General features: G+C 37.3%; 2 protein-coding genes, 1 long non-coding RNA gene and 1 pseudogene across 4 annotated transcripts; 3 read left to right on the top strand and 1 right to left on the bottom strand.

The window, feature by feature from the left end:
* Positions 1–3,254: 3,254 nt before the first annotated feature.
* Positions 3,255–3,743, top strand: LOC137744549 (uncharacterized). Its single transcript, XM_068484335.2, has one exon. It carries the CDS (start codon positions 3,255–3,257, stop codon positions 3,741–3,743), a length of 489 nt encoding a protein of 162 aa, XP_068340436.2.
* A 7,510-nt stretch (positions 3,744–11,253) lies between these two features.
* On the bottom strand, positions 11,254–12,204 carry LOC137744738 (dof zinc finger protein DOF3.5-like). Its single transcript, XM_068484531.2, has one exon. The coding sequence runs from the start codon at positions 12,202–12,204 to the stop codon at positions 11,254–11,256; it is 951 nt and encodes a 316-aa protein (XP_068340632.2).
* A 1,162-nt stretch (positions 12,205–13,366) lies between these two features.
* LOC137746333 (E3 ubiquitin-protein ligase PUB23 pseudogene) lies at positions 13,367–14,951 on the top strand (annotated as a pseudogene).
* A 3,731-nt stretch (positions 14,952–18,682) lies between these two features.
* LOC148692511 (uncharacterized) lies at positions 18,683–19,589 on the top strand. Of its 2 annotated transcripts, XR_015953990.1 has the most exons (3): positions 18,683–18,761; positions 18,976–19,168; positions 19,278–19,589. It is a non-coding gene; the product is annotated as an uncharacterized LOC148692511 (long non-coding RNA). The 2 variants fall into 2 exon arrangements; XR_015953989.1 differs by lacking the exon at positions 18,683–18,761 and having other exon boundaries at positions 18,847–19,168.
* The last annotated feature ends 5,366 nt before the right edge of the window (positions 19,590–24,955 follow it).

The raw sequence follows: 24,955 nt of genomic DNA, 5'->3' as shown, positions 1-24,955 counted from the left end.
TTCTCGAATTAAAAAAAAATTAGCCTATTCTTCATTTCGTTTTTTTGGAAGAAAGTAAAAGACTATTTTTCTTATAGTTTTAAACGCATGCAAACCATTAGCCTATTCTTCATTTCTCGAGATCCTTCGACGAAACCTCGAGTGCTTGTCATATCATTTGTCTTGTCTTGAGTATTATATTTACTTGCTGCTATATTATTCAAGGGCGTCGACATGAGGTTGAGTTGCTCTTGAGGGGGTCAGGAGCAATAGAAACTAAACAAAAATTTTCAATGCAATTAGGATTAGTTAAGTTTTTTGACACGTAAAAAAGGAAAAGATTGTGAGAGTTCAGTAATAAGAGGGAAAAGGTCTTTTTCAAGCCTCTAGAAAAGGACATTTTCAAATGTCCTATTTATGGATCATAGAAAATCAATTACCTCAATAAGTGGGATTAAAGTTAAAGAAAATTGAGTTCAACGGGGAATTGTTTGATACCTACGTTTTTGTTTTTGTTTTGACAAATGATATTGGTAGTGGGTTAAATTGTTAGTCGTTTGGGTGAAGAAGATCGGTGGAGATCGAACCCGCACTAGAATACATAGATATGATTGTTTTTCCCCATTGTGGTAAAGCATCATCTACAACATTGTGATTTGTCTAACTATTTGGCCAAAGTCAAAATAAGTGGCCCAGTGGTAAGAGCATGGATTTCAGCTCCCAAAATACAAAAAACAGGGAAGTCCCGTGTTTGAAACTCCAAGTTGGTGAGTTTGCTTGATTGTGACCAGGGAAAGGCTGATATGCCTCTGTAAGTCTTCTCAGCCCCCGGAATGGGTGGATAACCGTGGCTTATCACCAGCTGTTCCTTTAAAAAAAATATATATATATATATATATATAATAATTAAATAAAAATAAAAATCCAAGTATAGTTAGATAACTAAATACTTTCCGATTTAAGTGAATTGTTGCAGTGATGACATCACTTTAAAATGGTCAATTTAGATCATAAGAAATATTATGCAGTGGACACAAGTAGTGGTGAATCTGCTACTTTACGTATATAAGGGGTCATTTTAGAAATGTGAAGCTCTATTTTTTTTTAATTTCTAATATGCACCATGGATTTATCATATTTTTGTTTATTTTTTATAAAGTGATATATTTACACAAAGAGATGAGGATTTGCACACAGTAAACTAACTATAATAAATTGGTATATCGAACTTGTCACCACATGAATCAAACCTATTCAAGTGGAGTGAACAATAGAAAGAATAAGATAAAGTAAAATTACAATCATAGAGTAAGCTATAGAGTAAGATAATGATAGTTAGAAGAAGATATTACGAACCGCAATCACTACTCATCCCTTAATCCGACTAGGAGTTGAGAGGAGAAATTAAGAAAATAGATGGGGAATGGTGGACCAGAAGTTCAAAACAACAAAAGAAAAGAAGAAATAAATGAAAACAAAGATTTTTAAGGAGAATTATTGCAAAATAACCAAACTGTTGCAGTCATATTCAGAATAAGAATGTGATTGAGTAAATCTTAGTAGATCTTGGAATATATTTTATATTCATATTAGGAGTTGATTACCTATTAAGAGTTGTAATTCTAAAATGTAAGGTTTTTGCCTATCCTACTACTATAAATAAAGGTCCACTGGGGGTGATACAATACACATCTCACAATTAAATCTCTCTCTTCTCTCTCTCACTACCGCTGGTCTCCCTCTCTCTAAACCTTTAGGTAGGTCAATTAAATAGGCCTACAATACGTTATCAGCACGCTCTTACCAGAAGCTGAGGACTTGACGGATCGTAGGAGAAGGCTATCTTCCACACAATTCAAAGGCTATTCTTTGTTTTCTGCTAATTAGGTACGCTTGAAATAAATGAAGATATTTGAAACGTCCACGAAGCATGAAAACATTCCCCATGATGCATGAACCCCTCTATGTTTATATTTTCCTTACAATATATACATTGTATATGTTTCATATGATTGTCAATATATATATATATATATATATATATATATATGTTTCATGCATTACGCAATTAATTTGCTATGTGGCATTGTGAGTCAAAGCATATTAATAAATTAGAAGCGATTTAGGGTTTTTCAAACCTTAGGGATGTCAAAAAAAAAAAAAAAATGGGAAACGTGCGGCAACGCTGCCGCATCACTAACGTGGCTTCGCCAAGACACCACTGCTGGCCTGAAGCCCAACCGTGTGGAGCATAACATGGCACTATGTCATTTTAGACAACTTTAACCTCACGGCAGCAGCCCTTTGGGCCTTGCTGCGTTGACCCGGACCCCAGGCCTCCGACCTACTTAGCTTTATAGGGCCTGAAGTCCCTTAGCCCACCCAAGAAGAACCTATAGCCTTTTCTTGGCCCGTTGTCCCGAGTCCCTGACCCAACTCTAGTAACCCTAAGCTGATGGGCTTCCTTGTTGCCTATAATCCGGCTCGTCTGCAGTAGCCCGTATGCTCATTGGGCTTCGTCCTAGTCTCGGCCCACTCACCAGCAGCTTTATGTTGCTTGGCTTAATTTGCCTCGGACCTAAAACATGAAACCCAGCTTTTCTGGGTTTCTCCGGACCAACTGAAAAGGCCAACTTTTTGCTGGGCCTGCCCTGTGTCCCAGTTTCGACCTAAGGTTAGTAGCCTTAACTGCTAAGCTCCCCAAACCCTCTCAGCTCGAGGCCTGCAGCCCTCAACGAGCCCAACATGCCTGCAGCCGAACCTACAGGGCATTTCTCCCATATTATTTTGCTTCCACAATCAACTTTATTCGATCCCGATCTATTGAATTAATTAAAACTGACCTGGAGTCCATTAACCTGATAATTAAATCCAAAATTATTGACATGAAGATCACTTTTGGACATTATCGATTCAATAATTTATTTTTATACTTTGAACTGTTGACATACTTTCGTAGTAACGAAACTCTCACACTTGAGTTCCTGAAGAAACTCAAATTCACTATACTTAAGTCAATATATTGCATTCTGTGTTTTTTGCAGGAACATCTCATTTATGAACTAATTGTTCATAAAAACTAAATTGAACCTGTAGTTTCACATTTAGTGCCTTTGAAACCTGAAGTTTTCATTCAAAACTTATCACATGAAACCTGTAGTTTTCATGCGTAAATTAAACCAATACATGTCTGTAAAACCTGAATGTTCTATGATATATGTCTATAGATCACCATATGACTAATCACGTTTTTTTTTACCCTCTGTTTTAGGGACATGTCGAACTTAAACAAGCTCAATTTCACCGCTCTGGAAGTATCAAGAAGAAACTACCTAAAGTGGGTTCAAAACATGAAGCTCTATCTCACTGCAAAGGGTATTAGAGCCACCATCGAGGCACCCACTAACGACAAACCTGTCGACGAAGCTCAGAAAGCTACTGCAATAATCTTCATTCAAAGACACATCCATGATGCTCTGCAGACCGAGTACCTCACTGAGGATCACCCACGCACCCTCTGGCTGGCTCTGGCTGATCGTTTCGATCACCAGAAAGATATATACTTGCCTGAAGCAAGACACGACAGGCAGCATCTTCGCTTCCAAAACTTTAAGTTCGTGAATGAATACAACTCTGAATTTTGTAGAATTCGATCACTACTGAAGTTGTATAAAGTGGAACTTACTGAATCATATCTCATAGAGAAGACTTATTCGACCTTCCATGCCACCAATATTATCCTGCAACAACAATATAGGGCATAAAAATTCATCAAGTTTTTGGATTTAATCTCTGTACTACTTCTCGTTGAAAAGAAGAACCATCTTTTGATAAAGAATCATCAAGCTCGACCACCTGGCTCGAACGTCAAGACTGAAGCGCATATGCCCAATTCTAACAGCCACAAATGATGAAAGAATCATCGTGGCCGTGGCAATAGGCGGCAAGCCCAACCACTGGCCCAAGGTCAACAAAGTGCCAGCCCCAAGGGAGGAAATATGACCCAATAGCATCCACCATTTACATTTAAGGCCCCGAACTTCAAGAACAAGGGCAAAGCTACTGCTCAACCGTTTTCCACTGAAATGGACATGTGCTACAGCTATGGATCAAAAGATCATTGGTCATGCGTATGCCGAGCTAACCCCGAGCCTATTGCCAAGTATCATTCCCATCGTGAGTCTAACTTTGCACATGTGGATCATCCGGAATATGTTGCTACATTTATGGAGATATCGCCAATCATCTACTCCGACACTTAAGTGTGGCAGACCCCTTGGTTCAAAGGATTCACAACCTCGAAAAAGAAAAATGACACCAACTAGTGACCCTAGTTTAAATTTGACCATCGCTCACTTATCCGTTCCAACGCTTAAGGTTATTCTAGATTACGGTGATGTTTTAGACGAGACAAACTGACCTCTCGAGAATTGTGAGATTTCAGTCCACTACACAGTATTGGATGAGGTTTGGAATAGGAATGACATAATTGTGGACGATGCATTTGCGTATACAGTAGCCACTGACATCATGCTTAGCAATGACATTAAAACCATGTTCCATTGATGAATGCCAACATAAAGCCGATTGGTCAAACTAAAAACAAGTAATCTAGTTCAAACTTTTAAACTTTTAATTACTAACTAATTAGCGGTTAAACTTTTAATTTCTTATTTTCTTCACAAAGGATTTGCATCAAGGACTCAGGACTACACATGGATGCATAGTTTTGTAATAAATTACTAACTAATTAGTGGTTAAGCTTTTAATTTATATGATCATACATCACCTTCTTAAAGTATTTTTTTTTTTTATTTTCTAGGCCCATATATAGTAACATATATGCTCGATAACTTATTTCCATTGCTGAAAAATTATATCTATATAGTTATTTAAGATGATTTCCTTACCTTTCCACGGGACACAAAAGAAGAGCAAATTGTCGATCTACCCCCTGAACTTTCACTCGACTTTCAATTCCCCCCCCCCCCCCGGGACTTTTCTATTGGAAAATTAAGGACTCCAACTAATTTTTTTCAGCTGATTTGTCCCCTGCCATTAGTTTTTCATATAATCCATCAATATTTCTGTTAAGTGAGACCATGTGCACAACATGTGAGGGTAGTTAAGTCATTCCACTCTTAGAAATGATTAAAAAACTAAAAATTAAAAAATTAAAAAGAAACAAAACTTTCCCTCTATTTTTTCCCGCTAATTCCTATCCTAAATTTTATTATTCCCTCTTATTCCTCTGCATGAGAAATGACATATGGTGTTATTGTCTTCAAAAGTAGCTAAGTTAGTCTTTTTCTTGAAGCATGTACTACCAAATTAATAATTTGACAAATGCTTATGCTGTTATTATCTCCAAAGCAGTGCATTAATATAAGAAACATGTTCTTAATACTCATAAAAAATGCTCAAGATAATTACTTACTTTTCATAATGTCATAAAAGCATCTCCAAAGGAGATGTCAAATTGTCCAAATTAGCAATAATGATAACAAAAGACAGCATTAATGTTTTCCAACTGAGAAGCCAAATCTGATGTGGCATGACATGTATTGACATCTCTCCCCCTTGCTGCCAAATTTGACAGCACCTTCAGATTTTTTTAATTAATTTTTTATTGGTTTAAAGCGTTATCCTTTTGTTTCTTTTCATTCCCAATGCAAAGAAAATACATATGAACTATTATTTTATATTTAAAATTTGACATATCAGTTAGAAAGCAAAAGTTTAAAAGATGTCAAAGTGCCATGTAAGCCTTCAAATTTAAATTTTAGGTTTAAAATTTGATATCTCCTTTGGAGATGGTCTAATAATCCCAATACAATTCCACAAAATGATCCTTAAGAAGTTGGAAAACATAAGAGATTTTACCATCCATAAGGAAGATAACCTATAGAATCTCGATTACAAAATATGGGCATTCCACTTAACCAAATACAAGCAAAATAAGGTTTTAGTTATCAAAACAAGAGCACAAACATTCTGCTCAAAACGCACATGACACGTGGAGATCAACTACACTTTCCATGGCCTTCCTCGGTTGGTTGGAATCTTGTACCTGAACTTATTTTCATTTTTGATGGCTGAGTAAGATTAAGGGTGTTATGTTTTCCAACTTCTTAAGGATCATTTTCTGGAATTGTATTGGGATTATTATGACATTATGAAAAGTATGTAATTATCTTGAGCATTTTTTGATGAGTATTATGAACATGTTTCTTATATTAATGCACTACTTTGGAGACAATAACACCATGAGCATTTATCAAATTATTTATTTGTTAGAGAAAATAAAAATGGTAGTACATGCTTTAAGAAAAAGACTAGCTTAGCTACTTATGAAGACAATAACACCATATAGTCATTTCTCATGCACAGGAATGAGAGGGAAAAATAAAATTGAGGATAGGAATTAGCGGGAAAAAATAGAGGGAAAGTTTTGTCTTTGTATTTATTTTCAGTTTTTTAATCATTTTTAAGAGTGAAATGACTTAACTACCCTCACATGTTGTGCACATGGTCTCACTTAACAGAAATATAGATGAACTATATGAAAAACTAACAGTAGGGGGCATATCAGCTAAAAAAAATTAGTTTGAGTCCTTAATTTTCCAATAGAAAAGTTCATGGGGGAATCGAAAGTTAAGTGAAAGTTCAGGGGGTAAATCAACAGTTTACTCCACAAAAGAAATAGTGCATGAATTATATGACCATTTTACACCTACCATGAATGCTGTTTGAACATGCTAGAATAAAAACCCCAGCATATTATGTGGTGCAGATTAGATAGTTTAATTCGTTACTTACTATGTTGTAAGTTCAATTCTCAAAAAAAAAACAAAAAAAAAAAAAAAGAAAAGAAGCACCAACTCATAGTCAACTAATAATATGTGACAATAAAGCCATCCAAATATTGTGCCTCTCTCTACTCTTTGGGGCCAAAAACATCTTGCACATCGTAAAGCTTTAATTAACTGACTTTTGCATATATCATGACGCGAGGATGTCATCCAAGTTCGATCGCCCGACATTTGTATGTTATTAGACAATTAGAAGCATGCTGTCTGAGTAATTTTTCAAGTTGCAATCCACTACTTATGATCAGGTCAGCATTTGCAACTTACAATCGCAACAATGGAAAGTTGGAAATTAAACAAATTAATTTTCACGTCGTTCACCAAAGATTATATGATCGATTATTCGATTGCGTGATGGATGAGGAAACTATAAAATAACCTAGCTAGTACATGCTAACATAAAAGGCATAGAATTGGTACTGGGTACCATGCAATTGACTAGGTGATGTTTTTTATTTTATCCATGAATTAATCGGTCAAATATATATATATATAAAGAAAAATAATGTTAATTATAAAGAGTCATAATTAAATTTTTAGAATACCAACTATATAATTTGTTATTAGCCTATTATTTGAAGAGCTTCTAGTTGCCCTACGAATTACTGATTAGTTATTTGTGGATCATGGATTACCAGGATATTGGATGATTTCATTTAAAGAGTTGTATAAATCATAAGTCTTTAAGCATGCAAGGATTACAATTAATTACAATACTTGTAGAACAAGGAATCCTATTAATGACTAAGGCGGCGGGGGAATGTATTGTATATGGAATTTGATGTACTTGATTTTGAAATCTAGGAAATACAGACTTTGGAGGAGTAAATACAAGACACATTGTATTGAACAAAGATTTTTTATGTCTTCTAAAAAGTCAAAAAATCTTATGGTATTTAATTATGACTTTTTGCGAGCCTATAAAAAAAAAAGGTGTATTCAAAGTTTCATTGATTTTAAAGGATTTTAAAAGGTCGTGGACTTTGATGAACGTTGAGTTCTTTTATAGTAAGTTTATTGCAAATCAAATACAACATCTACCCCTAAGATTTTAATGGATTTCATTTTTTTTTCATTTTTGATAATATACTCCACCACTCACCATATGCAATGACTACCCTTTCACCATCATGTTGCCACCACCACCTTACCATGATCATTTGTTGGTGTGAAAACTTGGACGAAGTTTGGACTGGGTTCAACACATATTTGCCCTGAGTGTTGCTTTTGGTCTCAGTGCCACAGGGTGGCTCAAGAGAAAGAGGCGTGCCACTATTGAAGGTTGCCAACAAATAAAGTTTGCGTTTGATTGTGTGTGAAAGTTGCGCATTAATCTGACTTTTTAACCAATGATTGTGCATCAAGTGGGACACTGGTTCAATTTAGTTCTTTTTTGTTCATTGAGCAAATGTGGACTTAGAGTTTAGTGTAGCTTCGTGTATGCTTGCCTAAAAATTAAATGGAAGTAAATTATAAATTAAAACGAGAAACAAAATGTAATCAACTCATGACGTAATCAAGATTACAAACCTTTCACAAAAGTAAATTCTAGGCCGATGGGCTAAGCTACATAATTAAATGTAATTGACTGAAAATGTAAAGAAATCAGTAAAAATCTAGCAAGATTCAGTCCATGAAGGGAAAGATAATGCTAAAAGAGTTTACTGAGATCATTGGTGTCAGATTGGACTTAGTACAAAACATGTTTCTCAAAGAGGAAATCAGGCTGGTTGGAATTGTACATCAACTAAATCATACCACGAGGTGGCAGAGTTGTGAAAGTTTTATATATCAGGGATCGTAAGCAATATTTGCTTTGAAGAAAAGCTTTGAGATTGTAGTTGAAGAGCTAAGAGAGTTTTTACTAAAGAGCAATTGGGTTTGTGCTGAAAAGCAGTTGGGTTAATTGAATAATTACTCAAAGTTTTTGTTTAATCGTAGAGATTGAACATGACGAAGGCCTCGACCTTGAAGACCTTAGGCTCTATTTATAGGGAAGGAGAAGGAGCAACCTCGATCATATCATTGAGCTAAAGTAAAGGTAGACTGCACATTTAGCATTGGCAGTGACAATAATTTTTGGTAGGTGGCCTTGAGCTGTGTCTTGAGACAGTTGGCACGATCACGGTAATGACATCAGTGTGTCAGATTACGTGTGCATAGGCATTTAAGGGGGCGAGATATTCTAGAGCTTTGGTTGCCTGTGTGGCAAATGTGCTTCGGATAGGAACCCATTCAAGCCCTTGCACAAGTTAGAGTGAAATGAATTTGTCGTCTGAGCCCCAATTTTATGCTTCAAAGTTAGTGGGCCGGAGTTGTGTGACTTTGCATAAATAAAAATAAATAAGTACTATAGTATGCCTTATTTCATTTATGGCCCAAACACCATCTCTTTAGCCCACCACTACCATGGTCACCACCGTCATTGCCATGGGCATCATCACCACCCCCATCACCATCGCCATCGCCACAACCACTCCCACCCCACTCCCTCTCCCCGCCACCCCCACCTACCCCACACTACCTTGACTACTACCACCTTCCTATGACCGTCACCATGGTACCATTTTCACCATCTTGTCACAATCATCACCACCATACCACAACCTCTAATGACCATTTTTTTATTTACGTCGTTACCACCAACATGACTATCATTGACACCACATTCATTATGGTTGCCACCTCTACCACCATCATCACCACAACATCACTACCGCCTCATCCCAACACCACGTCGCCACCATTATTTTCACCCATACTATTAACGTTGCCACCAAATACACCACCATTACTACCACCATATTGCCAAAAATACCACATGGGCAAATCCACCACCTTATACGACCACTTTGTCATGATCATAATAATCATTTCAAATAATGTGAAAAATATTTAAAATAACAATACTTTATTAATAAATTGATCAATAAAAAGTTCATCACAATTCACATAACTCTATTAAAATTTATGATAAAAGTCTCACAAACTCTATTAAAAGTCATGTATAATTCAATCAAAATCCACATAGAGTACATGAAAGTCAAGTAAACTCCTTTCAAATCCAATGTATTCATAACCTTATGAAAATTAATCAAACTACATATCCAATACACCCCCTTAAATTTGATTTTCTGGAAATATCATATTAGCTCTTAAGCAGTTTTTTATTACCGTTGACATTATCAATGAAGTAAAATCATATTTGAACGTGTACTTCTCATTGGCGATTTCATAATGTTGCAAGATAGATTTGGGGAGCACTAATCTTCATATTACAAGTCAATATATGATTTGATCAAACTTTGCAGGCACTGTATACTAGATTTTTGTGGGCTGGAAGAAGGTTGTGGAAGTCAGTTAATTAAATTCTTGGATCATGGGAGCTTCTAGGATCATGTGTTGCACTAAATTTCATGTAATCCTCAAAAATATTTAACTATCCTTGGCAACCTCCCCTAGTCAGCCACTATTATACACATCAATATATATATATATATATATATATATGAGATTATTAGGGACTCATTCCAATAGTCAATCCTCTGAAATTTTCGAACTTGCGCATGCTGGCTGCATGGGGTTTCATGGCTACCCAGAACATGCTTTCAATAAATATGAAAGTTTCGTATGTATTTTTTTCTTTTTAATTCGACTGACGGTTATAAACGGCACAAGAGTGACTACTTTTCCCTTCAAAAGAGGAAGAGACACCACTTGGAACATGTCAACCTACAGTCCTACATGCAGTTTGACCAAGTAATAACTTTCCTCGTCGGAAATTGATTGAGTAGTTGAACTTTAGTGAGTAGGGGAACAATTAAGCCACAGAAGCTTCTGTGGGAGCTTCTAAATAATAGAAAGGTTTACCAACTTACAAATTAAAGAAACTTCTATACAGGAGCTTCATTTGCGCAATGCTTGAATTTTGAAAAGATATCCTAGAGTAACTAAGAAATTCTAGCTAGCTACAAAATAATCCTCTCTTAAACTGATAAGACAACATTGAGAAATACCTTTCGTTAATTTAGTTGAATACCCTGCATTACATATGTGCTTCACTCACTAAAATGGAAATTGAAATTGTTGATTGCGTTTTAATTAAATGAAGGGAAATTGGTTGAAATGATGAAAATGCAAATCTCAATTGATGAAATGATTTGGTAATATGTTGTCGTTATTTTATTTCAGCGGAGTTTTAAAATCCAAATATTAGCTAATTTTTCTTGAATGAAACGCTTATAATTAGTACATACTACCACAAAACTGAAGTAAAATGATCATATTTATATTTATGGATTATTCATGCTGTGATTCTTAATTTCCAATCTATTCTATACATAATTAATCATATTCATAGTATATTAAAACAAAATGAAAACAATGAACAACATTTCTTCTCTCATCATGTACTCCTGGAGAAAGATTCGTTACATGGCAAATCAAACGGGCTCCAACCATCCATTAACAAGTTGGGATTATAAAGTTCATGTCCTAGTAGCGATGTGCCAACTTGCATTGTATGACTACCATTATCCATCATTTGCGAAGTAGTAGACCACAATGCCTCTTGGCCTGGCAATGGGGGCAACCCAAAATCGCTTGCATATTGTACTACTTCACTTGTGTGTTGATGATGATGCTTCTCTGGATAATGAATTAATGGGTCTAATCCACCAAAGTACATACGATCATTGGTGCTACAATTTTCAGTGGACAAGTGATCATGAGATAGAGTGTGAAATCCAAGCGACCCAACAGGACCATTTTGATGATAATGATTATCCATTAACTGAGTACTAGTATTGTCTGAGCTTGCATTGTTCATGTTTAATTCCATGCTCGAAATATCTAAAGCTGCCGGGTCGAATTCGCTTGGCAATTCTGGTAGTTGATGAACAGATCCGGTAGTACTATCTGAATTATCGAGCTTCTGCTTCAAGAAATTTGCATAAACAAGTGCAAGATCAATATGTGACCCATCTTGAGTCACTGAGGAACTTGTGGAATCACCCAACAAGTTGGTGCCATAGGAATTATGAGCACCCTCATAAGTACTGGCCCTACTCTTATTTGTGTTGTGATGCGCGTGACCTTCTGTAGTGCAGGTGGTGGTGGTGGATAGCCTTAAAGACTTGGACCGTTTTCTATTCCTTCGGCAGCCACCTCCGATGGGGACGTTCCTGAGGGACCCTCCTTTGGTCCAGTACCTCCTATAGCCCTTGCAAAAGTACCTTGGCTGAGTTAAACTATAGTTGTTGTAGTAACAAAATTTGGTGTTGCAACAACCACACCGGGGACAATTGGGAGATGTGTGATGATGATCATCGTTTGGTTTCCATCCTGCTCTCTCCATCACCAATGACCCAATTCTTCTTAGGCTTCATCAAAATTTCCAACACTCCCTCTTCCTTTCAGAGTTGGAGAGAGAGAGAGAGAGAGAGAGAGAGAGAGAGAGAGAGAGAGAGAGAGAAGGCTTAGTTGGGCTGCATGTAAATGAAATAGTACAATCTATACGCTTATATGGGGTAAAATAATTATAATTAAGAAAGGTAGTGTAGAGTACACAACCCCGTGCACATTGCACACTAGTACGGAGTGTGTTGAGAGATTTTCTCACATTGATAATGTAAACTCTGATTTTTCAATATATAATTATGGTCTTCAACGATTGCTAATTGATTTGGTTCAAGGTACGTTTTTAGTTCTATCAGGATATCAGAATAAGCCTAATTTGTATTGTGTAATTATTTGGTTTAATTCATGCCAAATATGAGGATATGTGTTGAGATTTTATCTCATACATGTACGTAAAAACTTACAATTAATCTTTGTTTTCAATATCTGTGAGAGTTGAACTCAAAATCTTTTCAACAAAATAAAAAGTGATCATCGTCAGTGAACCAAATAGGCAATAGAAAGTTTCACATTTTCGAGTTAAAATACTCTAATGCCATTAGTATTACGTAAGAGTGAAGTTTGTTATATGGAAATGTTGATTGTGTGTATGCACCCGTGCACAGGAGGTTTCGGTGGCGTTGAGGCCGCAAAGGGAGTTAGGGTTGTGCGTGTGTCACGTCCCCGTAGCTATTTGAAATCTTCAAAATATCAAAGATATCAAATAATAATTGAGTTGTGTGTCACGTCCCCGTAGCTTTGATGTTCACTTAGCAAAGGGAGTTAGGGTTGTGCGTGTGTCAATTTTGCCCAAAAACTTTGTATGTATTTGTATGTTTAATGATCTGGAAACGTTCGTCAACCTTGAGCTATTCAATAACTTGAAAAAGTCTTCACCTTCTTCTTCCTTCTCTCTCTCTCTCTCTCTCTCTCTCTCTCTCTCTCTCTCTCTCTCTCTCTCTCATATGTACCGTGTTTTGACTTTCTCAATTTGAAAATCTCATTTTCCTCCCCACCTGTATATATATATATAAACAAACTCAACTCCCTTGTCATATATCCTCCTCACAACGTTTTCAAAGTTCAAACCAATTCACAACTACATAAAAAATAAAAAATAAACCTTCATATCAATCTTCAACTCTCAACTTTAATCAAACACTTTGTTGATCAACCAAAAGTATCCTTTGTCAGTTCTCAATCTTCGTCAGATTTCTCGTTTCAGTTTTGGATTTCTCGATCAAATGGACCAAGAAATTGATGTTCCCACATTTTTTCTGTGCCCCATTTCTCTAGAAATCATGAAGGATCCCGTCACAATCTGGACCGGGATCACATACGATCGAGAGAGCATAGAGAAATGGTTGTTCTCGAGCAAGAACAAGACTTGTCCCGTTACCAAACAAGTGGTTTCGGAGGATTCCGACATAACTCCCAACCACACTCTTCGCCGGTTGCTCCAAGCTTGGTGCACAATGAACGCTTCTCACGGCATCGAAAGGATCCCAACTCCGAAGCCGCCCGTTAACAGATCTCAGATCGATAAGCTCCTCCGAGACGCCAAAAAGTCCCCAAACGGTCTGGCAAAATGCCTCAGTGAGCTTCGATCCATTTCATCCCAAAGCGAAGCCAACAAGAGAAGCATCGAAGCCGCTGGTGCAGGCGAGTTCCTTGCTTCAACGATAATCAACAACATCAAGAACGACAGAGAAAATGTCGAAAATGAAGAAGCTTTGAGCATCCTCTACAACCTAAGTCTTAGTGAAGATGTTCTCAAAACCCTAATAGGCAAAGAGGGTGAGTTTGTCGAGGCCTTAATCAAACTCATGCAACGTGGGAGCGACGAGTCTCGGACGTACGCTGTGATGTTGTTGAGATCAATGTTCGAGGTTGCTGATTCGATGAGGATGACAAACGTAAAACCTGGATTCTTCGTCCAAGTTGTTCGGGTCTTAAATGATCAAATCTCACAACAGGCCTCAAAAGCCACATTGCAACTGTTGATCCAGCTCTGTCCATGGGGACGAAACAGAATCAAAGCCGTTGAATCCGGGGCGGTTATGGTCTTGATTGAGCTTCTTCTAGATACTTCTTCCGATAGGAGAACCTTGGAAATGACACTCTTGGTGCTTGACATGCTATGCGGCTGTGCGGAAGGCCGCGCAGAACTGCTGACCCACGGCGCAGGACTAGCCGTGCTGTCTAAGAAGATAATGAGGGTCTCGAAGGTGGCAAGCGAGAGGGCGGTGAAGATTTTGTTCTTCATTTGCAAGTTTTCCGCGACGTCGAATGTTTTGCAGGAGATGATGCAATTGGGTATTGTGGCGAAGCTATGCTTAGTTCTTCAGGTGGATAGTGGGAGCAAGACCAAGGAGAAGGCTAGAGAGATCTTAAAATTGCATGCAAGGACATGGAAGAATTCTACTTGTATACCAAGCAATTTGGTTTCTTCTTATCCATCTTGAAAAAGAAAGAATTGTGACTTTCTATATTTTTAGTAATTTTCCATTTTTTGTGTACGTAATTGATTTTTGGTTGGTTTTACAACACAGATATACAGATTAATGGGCATGGGTTACAGTTCCACAAATGTTTGATCGCATTCCTATGAATTTCTTTTCTGGTTCTGCCATTTTGGGAAATCAGAATACCATTAATTGCTCAATACATTTGGAACTTTTAGGAGATTACGATTTCTAGATCAAACTCTTGTTTTAGAAACTTTTTATTTCAGTCGTTTTGGGAAGAGAAATCCAAAAATTATATTAAGCTTCCATACTTTTAGCAGTTCTGGGTCCCTTGTTCATTTCAAATTGATTGACAGATGGTCCAGCACCGGAACCAACTGAAAATGCAAGGATTAAGTAAAATAAGGAAGTCCTAGACTTGCTCAAAAAAGCCAGCCGGACAGAGAAAGCAGTCATATCGAATTCCAAGTGCATTACACAATTAATTAATTGCCCATCTTTGTGGACCAAATACTATATACTCATAATTTAATTCTTTATTTATTCTTTCAGTGATATCGTGTCTTTAGTAGACATAGTTAAATTAGCTAGAGTAATTGTGACATCCCACATCGCTCAAAGAAGTGATCCTTAAATGTATATTCCCATCTCTACTTAGCACGAGGCCTTTTGGGAGCTCACTGGCCTCGAGTTCCATCGGAACTCCGAAGTTAAGCGAGAAGGGGGCTAGAGCAATCCCATGATGGGTGACCCACTGGGAAGTTGCTCGTGAGTTCCCAAAAACAAAACCGTGAGGGAATGGTAAGCCCAAAGCGGACAATATCGTGCTACGGTGGTGGAGCAGGCCCGGGAAGTGATCCGCCCCGGGCCGGGATGTGACAATTTGGTATCAAAGCCTAACCCTGGTCGCGTGTGTGCCGACGAGGACGTCGGGCCCCTAAGGGGGGTGGATTGTGACATCCCACATTGCCCAAGGAAGTGATCCTTAAATGTATATTCTCATCCCTACCTAGCACGAGGCCTTTTGGGAGCTCACTGGCTTCGAGTTCCATAGGAACTCCGAAGTTAAGCGAGTAACGCGCGAGAGCATTCCCAGGATGGGTGACCCATCGGGAAGTTCACGTGTGAGTTCCCAAAAAAAAACCGTGAGGGCATGGTCGGGGCCCAAAGCGGACAATATCGTGCTACGGTGGAGTGGGGCCCGAGAAGTGGTCCCGCCCGGGCCTGACATCCCACATCGCCCAAGGAAGTGATCCTTAAATGTATATTCTTATCCCTACCTAGCACGAGGCCTTTTGGGAGCTCACTGGCTTCGGGTTCCATGGGAACTCCGAAGTTAAACTAGTAGCGCGCGAGAGCATTCCCAGGATGGGTGACCCATCTGGAAGTTCTCGTGTGAGTTCCCAAAAAAAAACCGTGAGGGCATGGTCGGGGCCCAAAGCGGACAATATCGTGCTACGGTGGAATGGGGCCCGAGAAGTGGTCCCGCCCGGGCCAGGATGTGACAATTTGGTATCAGAGCCTAACCCTGGTCGCGTGTGTGCCGACGAGGACGTCGGGCCCCTAAGGGGGGTGGATTGTGACATCCCACATCGCCCAAGGAAGTGATCCTTAAATGTATATTCTCATCCCTACCTAGCACGAGGTCTTTTGGGAGCTCACTGGCTTCGGGTTCCATGGGAACTCCGAAGTTAAGCGAGTAGCGCGCGAGAGCATTCCCAGGATGGGTGACCCATCGGGAAGTTCTCGTGTGAGTTCCCAAAAAAAAACCGTGAGGGCATGGTCGGGGCCCAAAGCGGACAATATCGTGCTATGATAGAGTGGGGCCCGAGAAGTGGTCCCGCCCGGGCCGGGATGTGATAGTAATGTGCTCATCTCTTTGCGCTCACGTTTGAATTTAATCTCAATAATTTAATGTAAAATATCCTATCATTTATTAAAAAAACAATATATACATATATCCATGTAATGAAAATTAAGGGAAATTTTGAAATAGGTCCAATTTTTAGTTACTTTGGACCCATATCAAAAAACCCCATGAGTTAACAATGGGATCATTTCTACTTTGTTGTTTCCCTTTTTTTTTCCCGATAAGCTATAACTATAGCTATAGTTATATTCTTAATTTGTTGTTTTTTTTGTTTTTTTAAAGAAAACGATAGAGTTTTATGAGAATATTTTTTTAAGTGATCAATTATTCGGTCAGGAGGTAATTTGCACAAACAAGGTAAACATTTTTTTTTGCCATAACACAAACAAACATAAATAATACCACATGTACAAACACCACCGGTACAAACTTCCTTCTTAATTACCAAACAAAGTACAACCCATCTTGTGCTTGACTTCCAATTATAGAAAGAAAAATATTATATGTATATGTGATATATAATTTATAACGTGAATACTTGTAAACTTATAAGTTAAACCAATATAGTTAAGTTTGTACTTATGAAAAAAAAATCCAATATATAAGTTAAATCCACCTTTTAAATACGTGACACGTTACCTGAAATCAAATTGTAGAACATCATGTCACAAGTCAAACATTAATATTTTATATATTAACTAGCATAGTACGTTTTGCATGTAATTAAGTATACATAGTGTGGAATAGATATTGCTAGACATTAATCAGATGCGTTTTCTTTAAGGAAAATAGCTACAATAAACACATTTTGACATTGAGTTTGTAGAAATGATCATTTTCAGTAATAACGACATATTAATCACATATCAACGATTTAGCGATAACATAACGAAAACAATGATATATATAATGACGACATAATAAATGTTGATCATTTATGCATTGATGTCAAAATAGTTTTTCTTTTCTTTTTTGAACAACGATATTATAGGGAAGGGAGTGGGTTTAGCCTCACAATGAGCTAGCAATAATGTGGTTCAAACTGAATATAAAATTACGAATAAAACTTTATTAATTGAAGAAAAAGAACACAACAAATTCCCCAAACGGCTACTGTGAGAGACTATATTGTGGCTAACTTTATTCTTATATTAAACTACAAGTTATATTTATATAAAATAAAACCTAAAAAACCCTAATTCAAATAGGCTAGGTTTTCAACAAAAATATGTTTATTGTACTAATTTCCCTCTATCTAGGAGATGTACAAACCCAATGAGTGGGTGGTGGTATCTACGCACCCCTTTTTACCTCTCACACCTCTCCTACTTTCCGATCATTGAATCAAATAAAGAGAAAATCAAAAAACATAAATCAACATAGAATGTGTGGGAAGTAAAAAGAGATGTGTGGATAAAAAAAAAAATTCCATGGGCTACCTAAGTATATATAAAAGAGAACACATTAAAAAAATAAAAAATAAAAATAAAAAGGAAACTTTACCTTCCTCCCATTAGAAAGGAAAATGCAGCTGAGACCTACATGCAAGATTCTAAAAGATGCTAGGCGTTAGTCGGCGACAGGTTGGGGCATACTACCTAGGCAATTAGGTCAGGGCCTAAGCGGATTTAAGTATATTATATATCGTACAAATAAAGGTTTGTTTATACTTAAAAAAATACATAATTCTATTGGGATGACAAAACTGCAAAATAGAATGACATATAGATTATAAAGTATTAGAACGTAATGAAAACATGAGGAATAAAATGCAAAATGAAGATTATCTCTTTTCTGCCTAATTGAGAATCGTGACCTAGGCGTGTCTGAGCAGGTTAGGAAGACGCCTAGGCGGTCTAGGTGGGCACCTAAGCAGGTCTAAATGTCATTTTTTAATTTTCAAATGTCTAAGAATTAATCAGAGCAGTGATCAACCCCCTAACACCTAAACGAGGTCTTGGGGGCGCTAGGTGAGAGTTTTTAGAATAGTGCCTGTAGGTCATGGCATGGTTCAGTGCACACAAAAACTTCTTTTTTATCACGTTTAGGCGCTAGGTGAGAGTTTTTAAAACATTGCCAGTAGGTCATGGCATGTTTTAGTGCACACAGAAACTTCCTTTTTATCATAGTTTTTCTTCGTTATTTTCCTTTGTTTGTCTTAATTTCTTTCTACTTTTGGTATTGTATTTCTTAAACCTTTTTCACTTTCCATGTTTCTTTTCTGCAACAAGCTTTCACATTAAGTGAAGTCCCATTCATATATATATATATATATATATGTATGTATGTAAGTATGTATGTATGTATGTATGTATCCAGTTGTTATGGTCATTGCTTGGTAGGATCAATCGAATATGTGGTAATCCAATTGATTTGTTGGCTTTTAAAACAGATTTTCATCGAGTTCTTCACCTCCTGATACTAGGGAAAAAAATGGGTTTTCAAGCAAATTCTTGGATCCAGTGGAATACCCTCACCTTGGAGGGGCTCGTGATGGTGGTCTACAATTTGGGTTTTGCTCTGGAAATGGGTTTTCCTCCGGACATGGTGCGGTGTTAGGAATAACACTCGGTCATCAATTTATGGTACGTTTTCTTCGGTGCCTTCGATATAGTTCTTTCCTCTTGGTGGTGTACTCTGATCAGCTTTCTGAATTATATTTTTTGCGACTTTGATCCCTAATTTGTTTTCCAGTGTGGAAGAAAGTTTAGAACTTTATGCAGTCCAAGTGTTTGACGAAATGCTCAGCTCAAGATTTTTTGCGAAGGTTATGTTTTCAGTCCCTTTATCTGAGATTGAGGGGGGATGTTGAATATATCACTACCAACTCATCACTGCCACTCATCAAAACAGTTGTAAAGGATTGGATGATGTAATAGTTAGTTGAAAGAGTTAGTTAGAGTTTGTTACTCAAAGCTTATGAGCTAGTCCTCTAGTCAGCTATATATAGCTATTATAAAGATATAGTAAAATTAGTCATTGAATTCAATACAAAACCTTCATTCATTTTTTTCTCACATTTCTCTTCTCCCTATAAAACTTCATTTTTTGGTTTTATAATTGTTCATCTCTGCTACTTCTCCAATGTAGTTAATATAGTCAACTTAAGGTTAAATTGTCATAGTTAATTGTTTAGAGCATAAAATTGATGGCCCTTTAGAGTTTTTGTTTGTTTTATGTATCCTATAAAATTCAATATTTACCAAATTTAAAATTTATGTTTAAAATATTTGATTATGCCTAGGAATTTAGAAAAGTGCTATTTTTTCGAGGTTGAAAAGGAATTGTTCTTTTCAAATTTGGAAAAAAAATAAAAAATAAAAAATTGGCCTATTCTTCATTTCGTTTTTTGGGAAGAAAGTAAAAGACTATTTTTCTTATAGTTTTAATCGCATGCAAACCATTAGCCTATTCTTCATTTCTCGAGATCCTTCGACGACACCTCGAGTGCTTGTCGAATCATTTCTCTTGTCTTGAGTATTATATTTACTTGCTGCTATATTATTCAAGGGCGTCGACATGAGGTTGAGTTGCTCTTGAGGGGGTCAGGAGCAATAGAAACTAAACAAAAAATTTCAATGCAATTATAGGATTAGTTAAGTTTTTTGACACGTAAAAAAGGAAAAAATTATAAGAGTTCGGTAATAAAAGGGAAAAAGGTCTTTTTCAAGCCTCTAGAAAAGGACATTTTCAAATTTCCCATTTATGGATCATAGAAAATCAATTACCTCAATAAGTGGGATTAAAGTTAAAGAAAATTGAGTTCAACGGGGAATTGTTTGAGACCTACGTTTTTTTTTTTTTTTTTTGACAAATGATATTGGTAGTGGGTTAAATTGTTAGTTGTTTGGGTAAAGAAGATCGGTGGAGATTGAACCCGCACTAGAATACATAGATATGATTGTTTTTCCCCATTGTGGTAAAGCATCATCTACAACATTGTGATTTGTCTAACTATTTGGCCAAAGTCAAAATCCAAGTGGCCTAGTGGTAAGAGCATGGATTTCAGCTCCTAAAATACAAAAAACAGGGAAGTCCAGTGTTTGAAACTCCAAGTTGGTGAGTTTGCTTGATTGTGACCAGGGAAAGGCTGAAATGCCTCTGTAAGTCTTCCCAGCCCCCGGAATGGGTAGATAATTATGGCTTATCACCAACTGTTCCTTTAAAAAAATAAATAAAATAAAATATATAAATATATAAAAAATAAATAAAAATAAAAACCCAAGTATAGTTAGATAACTAAATACTTTCCGATTTAAGTGAATTGTTGCAGTGATGACATCACTTTAAAATGATCAATTCAGATCATAAGAAATATTATGCAGTGGACACAAGTAGTGGTGAATCTGCTAATTCACATATATAAGGGGTCATTTTAGAAATGTGAAGCTCTATTTTTTTTAATTTCTAATATGCACCATGGATTTATCGTATTTTTGTTTATTTTTTATAAAGCAATATATTTACACAAAGAGATGAGAATTTGCACACAATAAACTAACTATAATAAATTGGTATATCGAACTTGTCACCACATGAATCGAACCTATTCAAGTGGAGCGAACAATAGAAAGAGTAAGATAAAGTAAAATTACAATCAAAGAGTAAGCTATAGAGTAAGATTAAGATAGTTAGAAGAAGATATTACGAACCGCAATCACTACTCATCGCTTAATTCGACTAAGAGTTGAGAGGAGAAATTAAAAAAATAGATGGGGAATGGTGGACCAGAAGTTAAAAACAACAAAAGAAAAGAAGAAATAAATGAAAACAAAGATTTTTAAGGAGAATTATTGCAAAATAACCAAGTTGTTGCAGTCATATTTAGAATAAGAATGTGATTGAGTAAATCCTAGTAGATCTAGGAATATATCTTATATTCATATTAGGAGTTGATTACCTATTAAGAGTTGTAATCCTAAAGGGTAAGGTTTTTGCCTATCCTACTACTATAAATAAAGGTACAATGGGGGTGATACAATACACATCTCACAATTAAATCTCTCTTCTCTCTCTCACTACCGCCGGTCTCCCTCTCTCTAAACCTTTAGATAGCTCAATTAAATAGGCCTACAATACATTATCAACATGCTCTTGCTAGAAGCTGAGGACTTGACGGATCGTAGGAGGAGGCTATCTTCCACACAATTCAAAGGCTATTCTTTGTTTTCTGCTAATTAGGTACGCTTGAAATAAATGAAGATATTTGAAACGTCCACGAAGCATGAAAACATTCCCCATGATGCATGAACCCCTCTATGTTTATATTTTCCTTACAATATAAATATATTGTATATGTTTCATATGATTGTCAATATATATATATGTATATATATATATATATATATGTTTCATGCATTACGCAATTAATTTGCTATGTGGAATTGTGAGTCAAAGCTTATTAATAAATTAGAAACGATTTAGGGTTTTTCAAACCCTAGGAATGTCAAAAAAAAAAAATTGGGAAACATGCGGCAACGCTACCGCATCACCACCGTGGCTTCACCAAGACACCACCGCTGGCCTGAAGCCCAACCGTGTGGAGCATAACATGGCACTATGTCATTTTAGACAACTTAGACCTCACGACAGGCTGCTACGCTGACCCGGACCCTAGGCCTCCGACCTACTTAGCTTTATAGGGCCTGAAGTCCCTTAGCCCACCCAAGAAAAACCTATAGCTTTTTCTTGGCCCGTTGTCCCGAGTCCCTGGCCCAACTCTAGCAACCCTAAGCTGCTGGGCTTCCTTGTTGCCCATAATCCGGCTCGCCTATAGCAGCCTGTATGCTCATTGGGCTTCGTCCTAGTCTCAGCCCACTCGCCAGCAGCTTTATGTTGCTGGGCTTAATTTTCCCCAAACCTAAAACATGAAACCCAACTTTTCTGGGCTTCCCCGGACCAACTTAAAAGGCCAACTTTTTGCTGGGCCTGCCCCGTGTCCCAGTTTCAACCTGAAGCTAGTAGCCTTGGCTATTAAGCTCCCCAAACCCTCTCAACCCGAGGCATGCAGCCCTCAACGAGCCTAACACGCCTGCAGTCAAACCTGCAGGGCCTTTCTCCCATATTATTTTGCTTCCACAATCGACTCTATTCGGTCACGATTTATTGAATTAATTAAAATTGGCCTGCAGTCCATTAATCTGGTGATTAAATCCGAAATTATTGACCTGAATATCACTTTTGGACATTATCGATTCAATAATTTATTTTTATACTTTGAACTGTTGACGTACCTTCGTAGTAATGAAGCTCTCACACTTGAGTTCCTGAAGAAACTCAAATTCACTACACTTAAGTCAGTATATTGCATTCTGTGTTTTTTGTAGGAACCTTTCATTTATGAATTAATTGTTCATAAAAACTAAATTGAACCTGTAGTTTCATATTTAGTGCCTTTGAAACCTAAAGTTTTCATTCAAAACTTACCACATGAAATCGGTAGTTTTCATGCGTAAATTAAACCAATACATGTCTATAGAACCTGAATGTTCTACGATATATGTCTATGGATCACCATATGACTAATCACATTTTTTTTACCCTCTGTTTTAGGGACATGTCGAACTTAAACAAGCTCGATTTCACCGCTCTGGAAGTATCAAGAAAAAACTACCTGAAGTGGGTTCAAGACATGAAGCTCTATCTCACTGCAAAAGGTATTAGAGCCACCATCGAGGCACCCACTAACGATAAACCTGTCGACGAAGCTCAGAAAGCTAGTGCAATAATCTTCATTCAAAGACACATCCATGATGCTCTGCAGATCGAGTACCTCACTGAGGATGACCCACGCACCCTCTGGCTTGCTCTGGCTGACCGTTTCGATCAACAGAAAGATATATACGTGCCTAAAGCAAGACACGACTGGCAACATCTTCGCTTCCAAGACTTTAAGTTCGTGAATGAATACAACTTTGAAGTTTGTAGAATTCAATCACTATTGAAGTTCTATAAAGTGGAACTTACTGAATCAGATCTCATGGAGAAGACCTATTCGACCTTCCATGCCACCAATATTATCCTGCAACAACAATATAGGGCATAAAAATTCACCAAGTTTTTGGATTTGATCTCTGTATTACTTTTCACTAAAAAGCAGAACCATCTTTTGATAAAGAATCATCAAGCTCGACCACCTGGCTTGAACGTCGAGCCTGAAGCGCACATGCCCAATTCTAACAGTCACAAACGATGAAAGAATCATCATGGCCGTGGCAATAGGCAGCAAGCCCAACCATTAGCCCAAGGTCAACAAAGCGCCAGCCCCAAGGGAGGAAATATGACCCAGCAACGTCCACCATATGCATTTAAGGCCCCGAACTTCAAAAACAAGGGAAAAGCTACTGCTCAACCGATTTCCACTGAAATGGACATATGCTACAGTTGTGGATCAAAAGATCATTGGTCACGCGTATGCCAAGCTAACCCCGAGGCTATTGCCAAGTATCATTACCATCATGAGTCTAACTTTGCACATTTGGATCATCCGGAAAATGTTACTACATTTATGGAGATATCGGATTTTCAGGAGGCGTCAGCACCTATGGTCGAATAAATTAGACATGTTTTTAGGGTGTTTGACCCTAGTGGCCGGCCCCTCTCTCCTTTTTTTCTAGGTTTATGGTTTAATTTTGAACAATTTTTCTAAGTATTTGGAATAATTTGTTTGGTTTTGGTTTGTTTTGAATTATGGATTGTTATTTTATGGATATTATTTCTCGAATTGCTTAATTGAATGAATGGACTTATATTTATGCATGTGACCAATTCAATCAGTTTATTTCTAGGTATGTCTAGTGGGGAAGTAAGTTGTCTGGCTGATAATGCTACCACGCACACCATTTTGCATGCGCGACACTATTTTACTAACTTTATACCCAAGAAAGCACATCTGACAACCCTTTCAGGCCCATCCAACCTGATTAAAGGATACGGAAAGGCACGTATCATGTTGTCCAATGGTATAGTCTTAACCATTAAAGAGGCACTTTATTCTTCACGTTCCGAAAGAACGTTGCTGAGTTTTAGAGATATTTGAGATAATCAATACCATGTTGAAACCACTGAAGATAATGGTTCTGAATTTCTTTGTATCACTTTGTATGAATATGGCCAGAAACGTATTCACAAGAAGTTGGAACGTCTCTCGAGTGGGTTGTACATCACAACCATTTACGGCATAGAAGCCCAATATGTGGCTAGCCCTATGCCTGAGTTCCAGGGTACTTTGCTGTTTTGGCATAACCATTTGGGACATCCTAGACGTGACATGATGCGTCGCATCCTCAAAACATCTCATGGGCATCAGTTACCTCCCTATGTTGGATTCCCGCCATGCAAAGCGTGCTCAAAAAGGAAGTTGAATACTCAAC

This window comes from Pyrus communis, chromosome 12, assembly GCF_041283825.1.
Source record: "Pyrus communis isolate YQ-2024b chromosome 12, ASM4128382v1, whole genome shotgun sequence".
Classification (NCBI taxonomy): Eukaryota; Viridiplantae; Streptophyta; class Magnoliopsida; order Rosales; family Rosaceae; genus Pyrus; species Pyrus communis.
The sequence above is the reverse complement of the archived record's forward strand: the minus strand, read 5'-3'. Positions and strand labels throughout refer to the sequence as shown.

Excerpts from the sequence above, each read along its gene's own strand:
- LOC137744549 (XM_068484335.2), top strand. The coding sequence starts at position 3,255 with ATGTCGAACTTAAACAAGCTCAATTTCACCGCTCTGGAAGTATCAAGA.
- LOC137744738 (XM_068484531.2), bottom strand. The coding sequence starts at position 12,204 with ATGGAGAGAGCAGGATGGAAACCAAACGATGATCATCATCACACATCT.